The sequence below is a fragment of the Drosophila novamexicana genome, unplaced genomic scaffold, assembly GCF_003285875.2.
Source record: "Drosophila novamexicana strain 15010-1031.04,08,12 unplaced genomic scaffold, DnovRS2.1 tig00001415-arrow-arrow-pilon, whole genome shotgun sequence".
Lineage (NCBI taxonomy): Eukaryota > Metazoa > Arthropoda > Insecta > Diptera > Drosophilidae > Drosophila > Drosophila novamexicana.
In genome coordinates this window covers 395,001-412,500 of record NW_020824856.1, presented here as the reverse complement: position 1 = coordinate 412,500, position 17,500 = coordinate 395,001, and the positions used below count along the sequence as shown (strand labels likewise).

Below are 17,500 nucleotides of genomic sequence, written 5' to 3'. Positions count from 1 at the left end.
ACATGCACACATTCACTAGTTTCGCCTTATATTTTATGCCCATTTTCTGGTGTTGGTTGTCGGCAATATAAATGTCTCTTGTGCCTAGGTGAAGTTCTTAATGTTTTTAGGTAAATTGTAAAATGTTGAATTGCGTTCCTTTCACGTAGTGCACATACATGCGTATGTGTATGTGTATATTAATGTGTCCCTGTCTTGCTCTAGCCTACTGGGTTTGCGCACGCAGCTCTCTCGCTCTCCCTCTCTCTCTCTCTCTCTGTCTGTTTGTTTCTCTGTCTCTGTCACACTTCCTTACACACCTGTCGTCTCTTCGATACCGAAAAACTTTAGACACACACACACACACACACACACACACACGAGAAAGAACCGTTATGCCATATCTGACTTATTGTAAGCATAATATAAATAATTATTGTTGTTTCCCAATCTAACACAAACCCAAAAAATCATACACGCACACACACACACACGCACACACACACACACGCACACACACACACATAAACAAACAAACTAAACAACTCGAACAAAATTTATGTATAATAAAGAAAACAAGAAAACACAAAAAAGAAAACAATCTAAGACAAAACAAAAAAAAATAAATACAAATTGTGTGAGTTTCGCTAAAACGTCTGCCCCTCCAACCTTGAATCATTTGTTCAGATCATCTCCAACAACAAGCACACCCACGACCCCCGGCGGTTCAGCACAACCGTTATTCAAATTTACCGATCCGGCATTAAATGCGCGCGCCGCCACTGTCAAGGATCAACTTCTGCAGTGGTGTCAGCACAAAACGCAGGAATATGAGGTATCCAAATCCTAAAAAATACCACCAAATACCAACAAAAAAAAAAAAAAACGAAAAATACCAACCAAAAATGAAAAACAGCCAAATGCAAACGCAAAGCCACAGCCACATAGACCGTTATTTGTTGCCTTTTCTTTGTTATTATTGATATTTTTGTTTTTTTTTTTTTTTGTTTTTGATTTTGTTTGCTCTCGATTGACTTTTTTTTGTATTTGTATTTTTACTGCCGTTCCGTTTTCATATTGCAAATAATGTTTAACAAAATCTAACGCCAACAAAAAAAAAGAAAAAAAAAAAAACAAAAATCAAATAACCAAAACAAAAGCGTAAATACAATAACACAACAACGCCTAACCGCTGGCTGAGCTTTTGAGCAACACTCATCCACACATGCATACACACAAACACACACACACAGACACACAGACACACAAACACAAGCAAACACGCAACTAGAAAGAATGAAAACAGTTATAAGCGCACGCAACAGCCTGCGATTGGCTGGAAGTCGTGCGGCCGAAGTCGAAGCAGAGGAGTAAGAAGCAGAAGCGCAGCTTTTACTCTCATTCAAAAGTAACCGTAAACGTTGCTCATATACACTGCTTTTAATTCGTATTATTATAATAATTATTAATATAATTACTATTGTTGTTGTTGCTGTCGTTGTTGTTCTTGCCATTTGCTTTTTGGGGCTGGAGCTTACAGCAAATAATACTACAAAAAAAAAAAAAAAAAACAAACATTGCTTTATTGCTACTGCGCTGTCGCTGCTGCTGCTGCTGCTGCTGATAATAAAAAAGAAAACATTTTAAGTTCAAAGCTGAGCTGTTTTATGCCCGCTCAATCCAACGCCCCAAATGCCCCGCCTTCTGCCCGTTTAAACAGAAAAACATCACTTATTACAATTTGTTTCATCCCGTGTTATTCGCAGAACGTCCAAATAAGCAACTTTAGCTCGAGCTGGTCAGACGGCTTGGCCTTTTGTGCGCTGATACATCATTTCTTGCCAGATGCATTTGACTACAGTAAACTAACTAAACAAACTCGCAAACACAACTTTGAGCTGGCCTTCAGCGTGGCTGAGTAAGTCTGTCTTGCCGTTTAACAACACTGGCCAGCTGTTAACTAATCTCTCTCTCTCTCACTCTCTCTCTCACGCACCCGCTCTCGCTCTCTTTAGCGAGAAAGCTGGCATTGCGCCCTTGCTGGATGTGGAAGACATGGTGGAGATGAGCCGGCCCGACTGGAAGTGCGTCTTTGTCTATGTGCAGAGCATCTATCGGCGTTTTCGCAATTGCCAGTAAAAGCAAGAACAACAACAACAACAACAACAACAACAACAACAGCAGCAGCAGCAGCAGCAGCGCGTGGCCTACAACAACAACAGCAATAACTGTTCATTAAATTTTAAGCAAAAGAGAAAGAAAGAAAGAATGAATGAAAGAAAATGTAAATGCAGGCCCCTCTTCAGGCAAATTTGTAGACCTTTTGGCATTTGGCGTTGGAGCACACGCATCCCACATAACTGTATCCCATATAGATACCCTATAAAATAACCCAACATTTTTGATATACTACATGTTTTAACCACAAATGGCAGGCTCGTCGCATTGAACAGCTAACGGGACATTTGTACGTTTTTTGTGTTTGTTTTTTTTTTTTTTTAATATTTTTTTTGTCTTTATATGATTATTTTACCAATATTTTTTTTATTACGATTATTATTATCATTATTATTATTATTATTATTTGTTATTGAACCTAAATACTTATGCAATAATTGTTGAATTTTTTTTGTCATAATCTTAATTATAAATGGAGATAAAATGGAGCAAGGCGCAAAGTTTACTAACCCCGCTGAGTTTTGATAAGTAAGAGCGAGAATCGATTCTACGAGCATAGAACTCAATTCCCCTCAGCCCCTACCCCTCTACCAGCGTAAATACTACTCAATCTTTGAAGCGAGCGAAATTATACGAACAAATTACTAACTCGCAAGCGAAATGCGATATCAACATAATAATATTATTGTATCTACAGCTAATATTAACATTGAACAAAAAAAAAAAAATACAAGAAAAAAAAAACAAACATTCGCTTACATGTCTTTTTATTGATCGAATGTTTAAAATAATTTTTTAAAGCAATTTTAAAGCTTTTTTTTAAGAGTTTCTTTATTTTTATAAACAACAAAAACTATTTTTTTAAAGTTGCAAAAAGTTGCATAAAAGAGTTGATAAATTCGAAAAATTTAAAGGGTATCATACCGCACATATTTGTATAATTGACAGATTGTATTTATATTGAAGCATTTCCAAGCCACATTTTTACAGGGCATTCAATACTCAAGATTCTTCATCTTGTGTTTATTTTAACAGTTATATGTCTTTTAGTTTGTTCATGTTTATACCCTGCAACCATTGTAAATGGGTAAACAGGGTATATTTGTTTTGTGCAAATGTGTGCAACAAGCAGAGCATCTTCTTGTTCTGGACAACGAGCCGAGCCGAACTACTCGCGTTAAAGATAGAGACTTGAATTTGCAAAAGCTATATATATCGATATCTCCTTCCATATCCAGATCGATAAGAATCGATTTTAAGTCACGGTAGTTGGTAGTAGGGTATCTGCTAGTCGGGCACTGCCAACAAGCGCACTCTTATTCGCATTTCGAATGAGATATGCTAAATTGTTGCTCCAATATATGTCTTAGGACTGTCACCAGCCATTGCAACAACATAACCTTAACAATGTGAATGAAATGCGCGCATTGTGAGGTTATGTTGAGCAAAGTGAGGTTATGTATTGTATATATATTTTGTTGGAAACTGGCGTCCAGATTGAATTGATGTGTTTAGTTGGCATGAGAACAGCTGTCAGGTGGAGAGCTGTGAAACATAACCGAAACGAATCTCAGCCGTGCTGTGAAAGTCTAACGTTAAGTTTTGTGTAAAATGTCCAAACAAAATTACGTGTGAAATTCGTACATCAAAATTTAGTTCGTTACGCGCACACAAAGTCTATACATAACCACCAAACCCACCACACCAAGCGCAACTCCCCACATCCTCAGCCTGGATTACTGCAGAACGCGGTCTGTTGCGCATTGAAGCAGGCATGGCACAGCAGCAGGAGCAGCAACAGTCGCAGCAGCAGCAGCAGCAGCAGCAGTCGTCGCAGCAGCAGCAGCAGCTATCGGAGGCGACCGCCTTGCGGCTGCTCAACAGCGTTGTGGCTGGCGCTGTCACGCCCCAAATATTGGCAACGCCCCACCACGTCCAGATGCAGAATCCAAGCGAGGCGGCCGGCACGTGTGGCATAGCTGGGGGCAGCAACGGTGGCGGCGGCAGCGGCAGCGGCAGCGACAGCGGCGGCGGCAGCGGCAGCGACGGTTGTGTTGATGCCACACAGCTGGGACTCGTATTGCCAATATCCGGGCCGGGTCAGGCAATGCAGGAGAGCGTCCACTCGGCCAATGAGTTTGGCAATTCGTGCCGCATTTGTCGCTGGAATCGCAGCGACATGGAGATCATCAACTGTCCCTGCAAGTGCAAGGGCAGCGTGGTAAGTTCACCACGAGTGAGAGAGAGAGAGCGAGAGAGAGCGTGCGAGAGAGGCAGAGTAACTGTTTCATTGCAGGGCTATATACATCTGAAGTGCCTGAAGCGTTGGATAATGCACAGACGGGACAATCGCTGCGAGATCTGCAATGCCACGTTCAACATAACCGCGGATCGGGCGAGCGTCAAGCAAATGGTGCGCGCCTTCTGCTGCGGCCGCTGCTGCGGCATGATCGTGAAGCATGTGCTGTTCAGTGCATCGCTAATGCCGCTCGCCCATGTCATACTGCAGCAGGTGAGCGTTAGCAGCAGGTGGCAGCGTTTGTGGCAACAGCTGCTAATTGGAGCGATCGATGCTTATTTGCGATTCTTTACTTGTGTACAGGTGCTGCATTGCATGGATAATCTAAATCAGGGCAGCACCGAACAGCTAACGGTACAGGAGGTATTTGTCGCCTCCTGTGCTCTGCTGACGTCCAGTGCCCTATTCTTTCATTTCTTTGAATTTGTGACGACACGCTTCCTGCTCATACGGAATATACTGCGACATTGGTGGATGTTTGGCAGCACCAATGATTTTGGCCTGGTGGAGGTTGAAGACGATTCCTTTGACCTGTTTTAGGGTTAACAAAAATAAACCACAAAATGAAGAAGAAGAAGTAGAAGCGAGAAGAGAAGCAAGAAGAATACAATAACAGGCGAAAAGTAAATCAAGGCAGGCAGCTTCTCTCTTTTGGATGAATTTATCAAATAGGTTGTTTGCATTCCCTTCATATACTGGTGTGGGCCGTATTATTAATGCCTTTTCTTTTTTTTGCTTTCAGTATAATCAAAATTGTGAAGCTTATCAATAAAACAAAGACTCACAGAACGGCATTCGGTTGAAAACCATGTGACGTTGCACTGCACTGCAAATCGATACGAGTGACAGGCACAGCAGCGTTACGTATGCAGCAGCAGCCACTGATTCAATAAAAAAAAAAAAAAAAACTAAAATATATTGGATTTTAAAATGAAGTACTTACTAAAATTTCAAATTCGACGGTTAGTAGGCCGTTAACGCACAACTGCGCTAGTTAACGCATAATTGCGCTATGTTAACGCACACAAGTTGGCCTGCTGTTACGTGACAGCGCACTGTTAGATGACAGCAAATATCGATAGGCTGGCAGTTTGGTAAGCTGGCGATTCCTGCTGCTATTGTTGTTTGCTGCTATCATCCCCAAGTCAAATAATAAAAATTTTTTTGGCATAAAATCGAAACATAAAAAAGAACATCAATTGCAATACTTGCAACGGTGCAAGAAGTGCAGCAGGCGGGCAGTTTGACGTGCAATTTGGTACATGTAACAACAATTAAATGCATTCAATATTGTGTAAGTGCTCAAAAAATTAAAAAACAAGCAAACAAATCAAATTCAGCAAGTTTTTTTTTTGGACCTGCTGTGCGTATCGTGTGATTGCTGTATGTGAGAGTGTGTGTGTGGCTCTGTGTGCTTGTGTGTAACAAAGAGCAACTTGTCTCAGGCAGCAGCAGTGAAATTGACCGCAGGTGCCAAGCACTGGGCAGCAGCAGCAACAACAACAACAAAAAAAGAAAGGAAAAACGAAGAACGTCTCAAAAGAAAGTGAAGTTAGCGCAAGTGTCATCCGCTGCTGCTGCTGCTGGCTGCTGCTGCTTTGGTGTTGTTGTCGCTCTGTTACTGTTGCCAGCCAGCCACAGTGCGTGCGTGCGTGCGTCACTGCAACTTATTGACAGTTATAATTTAGCTTTCGACGGGCACTTGTGGCAAAGCCTAATTTGTAAAATTAACATATATTCGTTCTTTTAACTTATTTTTGCGCCACAGAGATCGACAACTTGTTCCCCCCCACCCCCCTCTCGTGCGCGACAGGTTCTTTTTTTTTTTTATACATGCTAAAGCAGATTTTGTTTAGCAATTTAAGCCCAAAGAAACTAAGTGAGCTACATAAACAATAAACAACAGAAACAGAAAGACAAAAAAAATATACAAAACAAAAACAAAACAAAACAAAAACAACAAGAGCAGCAAAATGGCTGCACAACAGCAGCTATTGGCTTTGATGTCATCGGCCTCCGGGCACAACAACAACAACAGCCCCGAGCCACTGTACGATCTGTCATTGATGGCCGTTGTCAACGGCCTGGACTGCAAAGTGCCGACACTGGAGCGCATTAGCAAGCTGCCGGAGCTGCCGCGCAATCTGCTGATCGATGTCTACGAGCTGGTAAGTTTTTGCTACTCAAAAGAAAACAAAGTGAAAACGCACGCAGAAAGAGGCTGCAAAAAATAATGAATAACAAAATCAGCTGCGACGCATGCACGCACACGCAAGCAACTGTCTGTGTGCGTGTGTGTTTGTGTGCGTGCTGCTTATCGCTGCGCTGCGCGCTGTTACGGCACTTTCTTGCCGTTTCTCTTATTTCTCTGGTTCGCGCAACAGGACAACACAATTTTTGGTGTTTTGTTTTGATATACAGTTAGGGGAATTTCATTTGTTTGAGCTACAAAGAAACCGAAAAGCTCGTGCCAAGCCAAAAGCTTTCCACTGTTTATGTTTACGCGTAGAAGCTTCTGGTAAACGCGCACAGCTGGCACGACCGCAACTGTATGCGTGTGTGTGTGTGTGTGCGTGTGCTTGTATGTATGTATGTAAATCATGTCTGAAACCACATGGCATTAGATATCATTGACATAGCTGTGCGATATGATATCTTGAATAAACTGTTGTTTATACACTCTATCTTAATTTAAACAACATTCGCTGCGTAAGGGCATGTACACTTCGGCATTGCTCGCATGCCTCAACACACACGCACACACACACACACACACGCACGCTTGTCATAATAGCTCTGCAATTACAATATAAATTATTAGCAGTAGCGACCACAATGTGGCCGCAGCAGCTGATGATGCTGCCTGTCGCCGGCTAAAAATAGCGCATTCGCGCTGTCGGTGCGCTCGTTTGACGGGCATCCTTCTGGGGCGCAGCCATTCAACCCGGCTAGTTATCAGCTCTGCAAAATGGCCGTCCATGACTGTTATGGGGCCCGCTGAGATCCGCTTTCAAAGCCAGTGTTGTGCAACTATATCGCAACAGGAGCTAGTATAGCTAAGTCTAAGTCTAGTCTTAAGATCATAAAGCTTGTTGACATAAGCTCACAGTGTTGTGCAGCGAGCTTTGCTTGGATTAAGCAATAGTACTTACTCCACGCTCTTTCAGTTTTGTCAACACTGGCTGCTTTGCCTTACTAAACACTAGATCATTAAGCTACTAATCCTTTAGCTAATCCGATAGCTTAAGTTACGCAGCATCTTGCTTTCAACAGTGGCTCCTTTACCTCTCGGCTGATATTTGTGGGCTTCATGACAGTCCTATGACTCGCATTTAGCCCCATTTAAAACTAGTGATGTGCAAGAGATAGCCTTACAATATTTTGACAGCTCTCCCATTCCTGCTTTCGAGCACTGTTTCCTTTTCGTCTTGGCTTCGTGCACGGGTATTATGATTTTTAATGCTTCACAGTCAAAATCTCGTATTTCTCTCTTAATTTTCCCACAAAAAGGTTGTTTTTAAACACTGGCTACTTTTATTTTCGAATCGCTCTCGTACAATAACGCATCATCATGAGCCCTAACTCAAAATGTAGTAATTTTTACATTTCTTTGACAACACTGCCTTTTCGCAAAGCCTCGTTCTCATTTGTTTACAATGCATGACATAAGCTTAAAGTGCCAGTGTTGTGCAACACATCAAAGATCTGGCATTCACCCAGCAGCCGCATTCATTTCCCACACTATTTGTCAACTAATAATTGTGTTTTTATTTTTTATTGCTGATCTCGTTTGAAAATAATACAGAGTCATGCCATAAGCTTAAAATGACGCAGCACTCAAAAGCAGTGTTGTGTAATAGCACACCTCTCCCTGATTTAACAGCATCTCTTGCACAGCCGTCACTTTGCATTTTCCCACACTAATTTGCTTCGTTCTCGGCTAAATTTTGCATGCTCATGACAATAGCAATATCTGTTGGTGCACTCAAAGTCAGTGTTGTGTAACAGTGCAAATATTTTGACAGCAAACGATAAATCGCAGAATATAAAGGCTTCCACAATATTTTATGCGATTGTAGTTGAATCATCTAAAATCTCATGTAAAGAAGATAAGAGTCCGATCGGACACAGCTTTGGTCCCCATTTTTGTACCTAGGAGTAATGGATTTTGCGAAAGTGTAAAAAAACACCTTAAATTTTTTACAAAGAACTTTAAAAACAAGTTGTAGGCAGATGGGATGTTGGACAATAATGTTTCATACAACTGTTTTCCGCCGTCTTTGCGAATCCCCACAAAATAATAAAACCAAAAAAACTGAGCTTTCAAGCTCTTAAAGTTTGGGCACCGATCAGTTATTCAGTCGGGACAAACTGTTTTATTGATATAAAGATTAAAGTGCAGATATAATAGCTTAAATGATAAACATAAAGAGCTTCTAGCTCAATATGACTTAAAGCTCAAATGTATAATATTGTTAACAATTGTCAGTTAAGATGCTTAGAGCTTTGAGCTTTAAGGGAACTTTATTGTTCTTACTGTCACTTAAATCTCAAAGCTCTACAATTTTAATGGAGCTCAACTTGACTTACAGCTCAAATACACAATGATCAATTGACTGATGCCATTTATGTGCAGCATTAAAGGCTCATTATATTTAATTACAAAGAGCTTTGAACTTTAAAAGAGCTTTTACATAATAAAGCTCACTTAAAGCTCCCTTAAAGCTCAAAGCTCTTACCATCTGCAATATTAGTCGATCTATGATCACTTTTATTTTCGCGCTAATTGACTTCTTTTTCAGATGTCACAGCGCGAAGATCTGAAGGATACACTCTTGGAGGAGCTGTCCAATCTGGATGTATTCCGTCCACTCGTACGCTACACATCGGCGCGCGGCAAGCTGCTGCGCATTGTCGCCGCATTGATGGCCAGCAACAAGACGCTGCCGCATCGCCTCAGCGAAGCCTACGTGGGCCGCTATGCTCTGTCCCAGACAGAGGCACAGTACAATGAAGAGGCCGATGGCGATGGCGATGGCGATAAGGCGGGGGCATTGGCAACTGCAGCCGGAGCTGCAGCTAAAGCCGAAGCTGGAGCTGGAGCTGGAGAGGCCGCCGCCTTGCTGCCGCAAATTGACTATGATAAAACGCAAATTATTGACATTGCCGCCAGCTGCCTGAGCCACATGACTCTCAGCGACAAACAGACAGCAGCTGCAGCTGCAGCTGGAGCCGGAGATGGAGCTGGAGATGGAGCTGCCGGCGAATCAGTGCCAATGGAAGCGCTGCCCGATGAGGATATCATGGCCATCGATTTGGGTCTGCGTCTGGGCAGCTTTCTGTCCGTGGCCGGCTGGATGCAGGAGAGCATTTCAGTGTTGTCCTGCCTCAACGAAAGACTGAAACGCATGCGGCCCTTCAAAGATGAGCTGGTCTTGCGTCTCGATTGCCTGCAGCGGTAACAGAATAATCTATCTCTCTCTATCTACTTTGTGAACAGAATTTGATAACAATTTCATATATTTTTGCAGCCTGCTCTACGCAGAGTCGTCGCATTGCAACTTTAAGATGGCCCAGAAGACCTTTGGCGAACTGATGGAGCTCAACGGCATGCTGACGGATGCGGTGCCGGCGGCCCTGATTGCCATGGCCTATACGCAAATCTCGTCCATGTACTTTGCCCGCAACGAGTACAACAATAGTCACATGTGGAGCGTGCAGGCCATGCGCCACTTGGAAATGTCCGCGCCCACACGGTACGCTGCAACACAAGCTAGCATACACACATGCATACACACACATACACACACACACTCATACACAGAGATATCTAGAATATGTGCTGATTTCTTTAATCAATCTCTCCCAGCGTTGCCATCGATGTGCTGCGACAGGCGGCCAAGGCCTGCGTGGTGAAGCGTGACTTTGCACGCGCCAATTTGCTCATCTGCCAGGCGGTGCGCCGAGCCCGGTAAACGAAACAATCAACTCTCTCTCTTTCTCGCTCTTATTCACACTTAATCTCTCTCTCTCTCTCTCTGTCGGTCTCGCGCACAGCGAACAATTTGGGCCCAATCATCAGAAATACGGCGATGCACTGCTGGATTATGGTTTCTTTTTGCTGAACGTCGACTCCGTTTTTCAATCGGTAAAGGTCTACAAGGAGGCGCTGGCCGTGCGTCGCGGCATCTTTGGCAACATGAACTTTCATGTGGCAATTGCCCATGAGGATCTATCGTATGCCTACTATGTCCATGAATATAGCACTGGCGACTTTAGCTTTGCGCAGGAGCATGTCGACGAGGCTGTGCACATCATGAAGAATCTGGTGCCGAGCAATCATCTGATGTTGGCATCGGCCAAGCGTGTTAAGGCCCTGCTGCTGGAGGAGATAGCGTTGGATAAAATTGCCGATGGCATGGGTGATGACGATCTGCTCGATCAGTCCGAGGAGCTGCACAATTTTGCACTCCAACTCTCGCTGGAGGTGTTCGGCGAGGTGAACGTGCAGACGGCCAAGCACTATGGCAATCTGGGGCGGCTATATCAGACCATGAATCGATTCGAGGAGGCCGAACGTATGCATCAGAAGGCGATCAAGATCAAAACTGACCTGCTCGGCCCCTACGACTATGAGGTGGGCCTGTCCATTGGCCATCTCGCCTCCCTCTACAACTATCAGATGAAGAAATTCCGTCAGGCCGAGGATCTATATCTGCGCAGCATCGATATAAGTGAGCAAAAAGTTGTTTTCTCTTCCGTCTCGTTTCTATTACTAATTGGATTCTCCTTTGCGTTCTCCTCGTAACAGGCTTGCGTTTGTTTGGACGCAGCTACTCTGGCCTGGAATATGATTATCTGGGACTGTGCCATGTCTATGAGACATTACACGAATTCGAGAAGTATTTGCGCTATGCTCACATTCTAGAGAACTGGCAGCTGCTGCGCGGCCAGAATATAACACAAAACGTAAATGCACTGTTTATACACCTTTTTTTTTTTGCTTAGTTTATAATGTCTAATTAATTTAATTTCCCGTTCCCATCGGCAGAAGTCCAGCTATCCTGCCATCGAGCTGGATTACACCATTGATCAAGTCAAGACCAAGTTCTTCAGCATGAACGTCAAACGCGTGCCTACGCCGCCGGAGCCCAGCAAGAATTGAGTGCAAGCGAATGGATCAAAGTGCATCTGCAATTGGGTCTTGGTTAGGTGTTCTATATACATGAAACATACACACACACACACACACACACACACACACACGCAAATTTAAATTTTGATTTAAACAATGAAATGTTAACAACAAAAAGTGCAGAAGTAGAAGAACCGAAGAAATATTCTAAATTTAATTTTGTTACGTTTTGTATTCCAAACCCAACTCAGGCAACGAAATGGCCTTGAAATGAGTTATCCTCTAATTTAGATACACTCAAACACACACACAGATACACACACCTCGTAATTGGATACAAATACCGAAAATCTTGTACATCCAATAATCGTTCATATTTTAATTCTAAAATACGAATATATGATGTGATTGCCTAACATATATTGATATATATATATATATATATACAGTGTGTATATATTGATTACTGATAATCAATGAATATGTTGTTCAATAATTTTTTAGACCAATCGTTTGTTAAAGGATTTGCAAATGCAAAAGCTGTAGCACAATTTAAAAATTTAAAAATTACAAATTAAATGCTACGCAGACATATAAATATAATGATGTATAAACAAATTAGCTGTTTGATAGTTTAATAATACAATACATAGTTTAGACGCGACGATCCAAACACACACAAACACAAGCACATGAGTGCATCGGATCTTTCGATATATATATATATATAGAACTATATGTAGCGTTGTATATGAATAATGATACATAATTGTTAAATACGTACAAAGTATTTGTATCATCAATCAATCAATCATACGTTAAATTCCCTCCTCTTCCTCTCTAGACACACGCCGCCCAATCGTTTGCGGTATGCGTTTTAAGCTAGCGCCAAGGAATTGGTTCACTTGAATTCCAGTTCTTAAACCTAATCTGTAATGTCCGTTAGGAGCAGGAGTTAGCTTTTCACTTAACTGTGTGACTCGTGAAGCGAAAATTACATAAATAAGTACACTTTATACAACTAACGATACCTATGCCTAGTACTATATATATATATAATATATAATATACAATATGTATAATTAACGACTTATATGCCTAACAACAATATTGTAGCCAACAACAATTTGGCATTGGCATCAACTCGAATGCCCAATCTCAAAATCGTAATAATAAAATGTAAAGCAATAAAAACTATTTCAATAATGATGTATATTATACAAAAGCTTTAGCTTTGGCGCATTAAATACATTTCGAATTTATTGTAATCCAAATCTTTTATCAATCGCCTCAAATAGCTTTCTTTTTGAGAATTTTCTTTACGTTTTATCTCTACAATTCTGCTTTGTATGCCATTTATTAAGTTTTTTGTTGAGCGATTGCGAAGTTGATTGAGTACAGGGTATTCCCTAGTCTGTCATATTAATTAACTCGTACTTGTTTCTTCAATTCCTTGACAGCTGTCACGTTTCCGCAGCTTGTTTTTTTTTCCATTTCCTCTTTGTGCGTGCTTCTTAAACGTTTTACGGGCAGCATAAAACTGCCGTTTTTTTTTTTTGTTCACATTCGTAAAAAGTTTGTGTTTATGCTCGGCCATCACGTATGCATTGTTTTTGGCTTTAAACAATAGACTAAGTTAGTTTGATTTAATTCTGTATAGATTTTAAGAATAAATTCTAATTGAAGGTAGCATAAATTTTCGTCTAGCAAAAATGCAGAACTTCCAGCAGATGGTAAAGCAGCGCAGTTTCATTTGTTCCTGTTTGTTGACAAGGAAGCGATTGCAAAAGCCCAGGACGCTGCCAACCATACCCGAGGAAGAGGGCGAAACCGAATCCGATGTCCTTGGCGAGCTCATCAGCATGCCGGACTTCAAGACGCGCTTGCCGGACCGGCAGGCGGCATTGGTTGAGCCTGTTCCGGCAGACGCGCCATTTCCGATGGCCTTTGCCCATCCTTGTCCCCAAGTGGCGGTCGCTTCCAGTTCGCATCCGAAAAGGAATTGCTTTTAAGCTCGTTTTACCATCGTCGTTGTCTTGCAAATAGTTCCCGTGCCTGATTCTGTTCTAGTCCGCGTACAAACTCGATTTGCCATTTTCCGATCTGGATTCCGAAAATTAGTAGATTGGAAATTAAAATGCCATCCAATGCAGGTGGCGAATCAAATTTCTCAAAATCGGAATCGGTTCGAAAATGAAACCTTTTTTGCTGATTTTTTTTTTTGAATATCTCGCGTAAAAAATACTGATATCTTCCCTTTTATATCAAATCGGACTATTATATCGTATGTTACCTATAGTAACAATCGGGCGTAATTAAAGCTTTTGTTTGAAATGCTTCTAAGGGTATTTAATAGTCGGCTTGTCATATATACTTGTTCCCTCCTTTTAAGATTTAATTAGCAATTAAATTTCTTAGATCTAGTGTTAAGCTCGAAATTAGGAAAAAAAAGGCAAACATAACTTTGCGGTCGAGTACAACCGACTGCTTAATACTCTTTCAGAATAGTTGAAAACATCTTCAGCTACATCGATATTGCCTTTATGCCACGCCCCCTTAGAGGTGGGTAGATCAAATCATAAATGTACAAAGTTATCTTCATAGGTTATCTGTATAGTTTCTGAATAAGTGTAAAACCAATATACTCGCTTTGTCTATGCGAAAGAGCATACAAAAAAGGCCACTTCATGAAATCCCAGCTTGAATGAAAAGTTTAGATTTAAGCAAAGCACTCGTAAATGTTATTTATCTGTTTTTTTTATCTATAATACGATCAGAGCGTTGTTGTCTTTTGTCTGTGTGGGCCAAGTAGTTAGAGCCCATTTTTAATTGTTATTCATTTGGCCCACTGTCACTTTTCTTTGGCGTCGGCGTCGGCAGCGACAGCGGCGGCGACATTGTAAAAGTTGTTTTTAAGTGTTTTCACTTGGGCGATAAAGCAGCATAAAGGTTGACGTTGACGCCGACGCCGACGTCGCAGCCGTCCATTCGGTAGCATTTCAATTGCACTGCAGGCCGCCCACACGCATACGCACACGCACACGCCGACGCACGCACACAAATGCAAAGCTGCCAAAAACATGCAGCACTTGTTGTTGGCAGGCTGCGCGACGGCGTTCGCTGCCATTGAAGCGCAGCTTTTGCTTTTGACACATTTTCGTCTTCGTCGTCGTCGTTCGTCGTCGTTCGTCGATCGTCGCTCAAACTTCGGCTTCGGCAACGGCTCAGCAACTTCGGCTGCCGCCGCTTGAAGCTACATCGATCAGTTGCTGTCTTTGGGCGGCTGCGTACGGTTCGCGCATTTCATTCAGCTTAAGCAGAGCGCGCATGCGTATTGAATATTAACGTGATTTTCGGTCTTGATAGTTGTTGTTATTTTTTGGTTTTTTTTTTTAAAAGTGAAACTGACCAAAACTAAAAGCTGCAGCAAACGTAATGGCAAATGATTATTTATAATTGCGACTGGTTCTTGAAGCGCGTGTTGTTGTTCTTCTTCTTACTGCGGCCAAATGGCGGCCAGCGCTTGGCCAGGCCCAAAGCTGGGGCACAGATGCAGATACATTGATTATGGCCAAAGTGCTGCAGCTCTTATGGGCCCACACGGCCTCAACTGGCCGAGTTTCACCCAAAACGCTTGTGAAACTGGCACACACACACACCAACACACACACACACACGCACGCGCAGACATTTCAACAGCGAACAAAAAAAGGAGAGACAATCGTCTGGGAATGGTTATGGGAATGCCACAAGCCGCATTTGTCAACTTCGCATCGCATGTGGCAGCTGCAACAAACCCCATCATTATGTTTCAACATTATTTATTGTTTATCACGAACTGTGCACAACCAGTTATCATCAGCATCAGCATCAGCATCATTCCCAATTCCCCAATTCCCATGCCCATGATTAGCGACACTGTGCGAAGTGCAGCCAGGCAGGCCCATTAGGTACCCTACCTCAACAGCAGTACGGCTATTGTTCCAGATCTGTGCATATGAATCGTGCGATAAATAAGTTATTAAAATCTCAAAACGATTGCAACCGACTACGCAATACCCTGTTTATGGTTTAAAACAAAAACCAACTGAGTACGGCTAAACATTGCAGCTGGAGACTGTAAAACTGTTACTTGAAGGCAATGAACCTCAAACTGTGACTTTCAAACTGCAACAGTTCTGGGCATCAGTAGTACAAAGAGCATCTGAATGCAGTTAATATTGTGGCTAGTGACTCTCAAACTGTTATCCCAAGTGAATTTCAAACTGTAGCAGTTCTTGAAATCGCAACTGAAATGCAACCGACTGTGTTTTGTGTAGAAAAGGTAACTAGCAACAGTTTCAATTGAGGCTACAGTGACTCTCAAACTCTTACACTAAAGCAGCGCATTTCAAACTGTGACTTCCCAACTGTATAAGTTCTTGGAATCGCATTATTGATGCAATAGTTTATGCCTTTATTAAAAAAAATCATCTGAGCGCATCTAAAATAGCAACCAGTAGCTTTAAAACTGTCAACCCAAAGCAATGCATTTCAAACTGTTATTTTTAAAACTCTAGCACATAAGAATTACATTGATTTGCATAAGAATTTCCTTTCCCCAATTGCTGAAAAGAGTTCAACTTCAGGAATATATGCACCTAAAGTTGTGTGGGAGCCAATATACCTTTATTGACACTGGGAACAGAGTAAAACTATAAACTTGTTGAATCTTAACCCCACTCATTTAGCTCGAACTCCGCTTAAGTTTTATGCGACTTACTCGAACGTGTAGCCTAATTGAAAAGTTTAGTGTAAAGGTTAAAAGTCTGCGTGAGTAGCGAGTTTTAAATTAATGACACTAGTTTTTATTTAACTAGCAGTTGGCTCGAATAAACTCACATATTTGAAGGCCAAACAAGAAATGAGAGTTATTGTCCGGCCCCCTACAAGCATAATGCAATTATACGATTTCCCATGATAATACAGACGCGGCTGCTACTGATCAGATTATCTGTAGGGGTATCAAAAGGAGCGAGTCAAAGGTTTAAGCCATAAGTTGCGAGCCATAAGTTGCGAGCCATAACGAGTTATATGTATGTGTGCAATTAAAAAAACCACAAAATCGGACGATTGAATAACGAGTGAAAACAACGAGTAATATGCTTAACGAGTAGGCAATCGTTATTTAGTTGGTTTGAAAAGGATTGCCACATAGATCATTTAATTTGTTAGTTATATCCGTGCAGTAACTGAAAACTGAAAGATCTAACTATTCAATAACGAGTGCTTACAACGAGTGCCAAGCTTAGCGAGTAGGTACTCGTTACTTGAGATGGCTGAAAGAGTAACTGCAATATGTATGGCTAAAGACCCATTAACCAGTGGACTGCAATGGCAAGTCTGCAAGTAACGAGTAGCGAGTAACGAGTGTCAATTTTAACGAGTAGACTCTCACTCGTTAGCAGGAGATGCTCATACAGAGGCTAACTGGAGATTGCAGCGTGTTCAAGTTTCGTTTTCGATGACACCAAATGCTTGAAACGCGCTCTTGCTAAACATTTTCACACGCAGCGACAGCAACAACAACAACAACAACAGTACCGAGTCAATTTGAACGAGTGGAGCGAATTTTATAGCCAATGCGCATTGGTAACTTCTGGAAATATGAACATGCCGCACAGCACGAACAACTCCATGAACGGCGGCTCGATCGAGCATCGCTTTAATCGGCGGTTCGTCTGTGATGTGTGTGTTTAAGTTATAGTTTTGTGTTCATGGCTCTCTTTTTTTTTTTTTTTTTGGTCTTCTACTAAATGAAAAAACAAAACTGGAGCAAATTAACCGAGATTAAAGCCCACAATTAAGCGTGCGCCCAATGTGAAAGTTAAAACCGCGAACTTGCAAACCAGTTGAGAGTTGGCAATTGT

General features: G+C 41.9%; 3 protein-coding genes across 5 annotated transcripts in view; all 3 read left to right on the top strand.

Annotated features, from left to right (window-relative positions):
- The window catches only part of LOC115767615 (smoothelin-like protein 1), a 12,002-nt gene extending 9,820 nt beyond the window's left edge, over positions 1 to 2,182 (top strand). For all 3 annotated transcript variants that reach the window (XM_030711914.1, XM_030711912.1, XM_030711913.1), the window contains 3 exons: positions 667 to 814; positions 1,746 to 1,897; positions 1,995 to 2,182. In XM_030711914.1, the coding sequence (XP_030567774.1) occupies positions 667 to 814; positions 1,746 to 1,897; positions 1,995 to 2,118 (424 nt within the window). In that variant the 3' untranslated portion in view covers positions 2,119 to 2,182. The remainder of the gene's footprint in view (positions 1 to 666; positions 815 to 1,745; positions 1,898 to 1,994) is intronic.
- A 1,508-nt stretch (positions 2,183 to 3,690) lies between these two features.
- On the top strand, positions 3,691 to 5,347 carry LOC115767616. The gene is made up of 4 exons (XM_030711916.1): positions 3,691 to 4,378; positions 4,454 to 4,669; positions 4,760 to 5,128; positions 5,199 to 5,347. Exons 1-3 carry the CDS (start codon positions 3,932 to 3,934, stop codon positions 4,994 to 4,996), a joined length of 900 nt encoding a protein of 299 aa, XP_030567776.1. The 5' UTR covers positions 3,691 to 3,931; the 3' UTR covers positions 4,997 to 5,128; positions 5,199 to 5,347.
- Positions 5,348 to 6,224: 877 nt separating this feature from the next.
- On the top strand, positions 6,225 to 12,815 carry LOC115767609 (amyloid protein-binding protein 2). Its single transcript, XM_030711907.1, has 7 exons — positions 6,225 to 6,624; positions 9,259 to 9,914; positions 9,988 to 10,212; positions 10,326 to 10,427; positions 10,514 to 11,190; positions 11,268 to 11,425; positions 11,508 to 12,815. Exons 1-7 carry the CDS (start codon positions 6,430 to 6,432, stop codon positions 11,619 to 11,621), a joined length of 2,127 nt encoding a protein of 708 aa, XP_030567767.1. The 5' UTR covers positions 6,225 to 6,429; the 3' UTR covers positions 11,622 to 12,815.
- The last annotated feature ends 4,685 nt before the right edge of the window (positions 12,816 to 17,500 follow it).

What these genes read in the sequence shown, in the direction of transcription:
- LOC115767616 (XM_030711916.1), top strand. Translation starts at nt 3,932, where the DNA reads ATGGCACAGCAGCAGGAGCAGCAACAGTCGCAGCAGCAGCAGCAGCAG. An exon ending in GCAAGTGCAAGGGCAGCGTG is followed by an intron (nt 4,379 to 4,453) that starts GTAAGTTCACCA and finishes GTTTCATTGCAG; the next exon opens with GGCTATATACATCTGAAGTG. An exon ending in CCCATGTCATACTGCAGCAG is followed by an intron (nt 4,670 to 4,759) that starts GTGAGCGTTAGC and finishes ACTTGTGTACAG; the next exon opens with GTGCTGCATTGCATGGATAA.
- LOC115767609 (XM_030711907.1), top strand. Translation starts at nt 6,430, where the DNA reads ATGGCTGCACAACAGCAGCTATTGGCTTTGATGTCATCGGCCTCCGGG. An exon ending in TGATCGATGTCTACGAGCTG is followed by an intron (nt 6,625 to 9,258) that starts GTAAGTTTTTGC and finishes CTTCTTTTTCAG; the next exon opens with ATGTCACAGCGCGAAGATCT. An exon ending in TCTGCGCAGCATCGATATAA is followed by an intron (nt 11,191 to 11,267) that starts GTGAGCAAAAAG and finishes TCCTCGTAACAG; the next exon opens with GCTTGCGTTTGTTTGGACGC.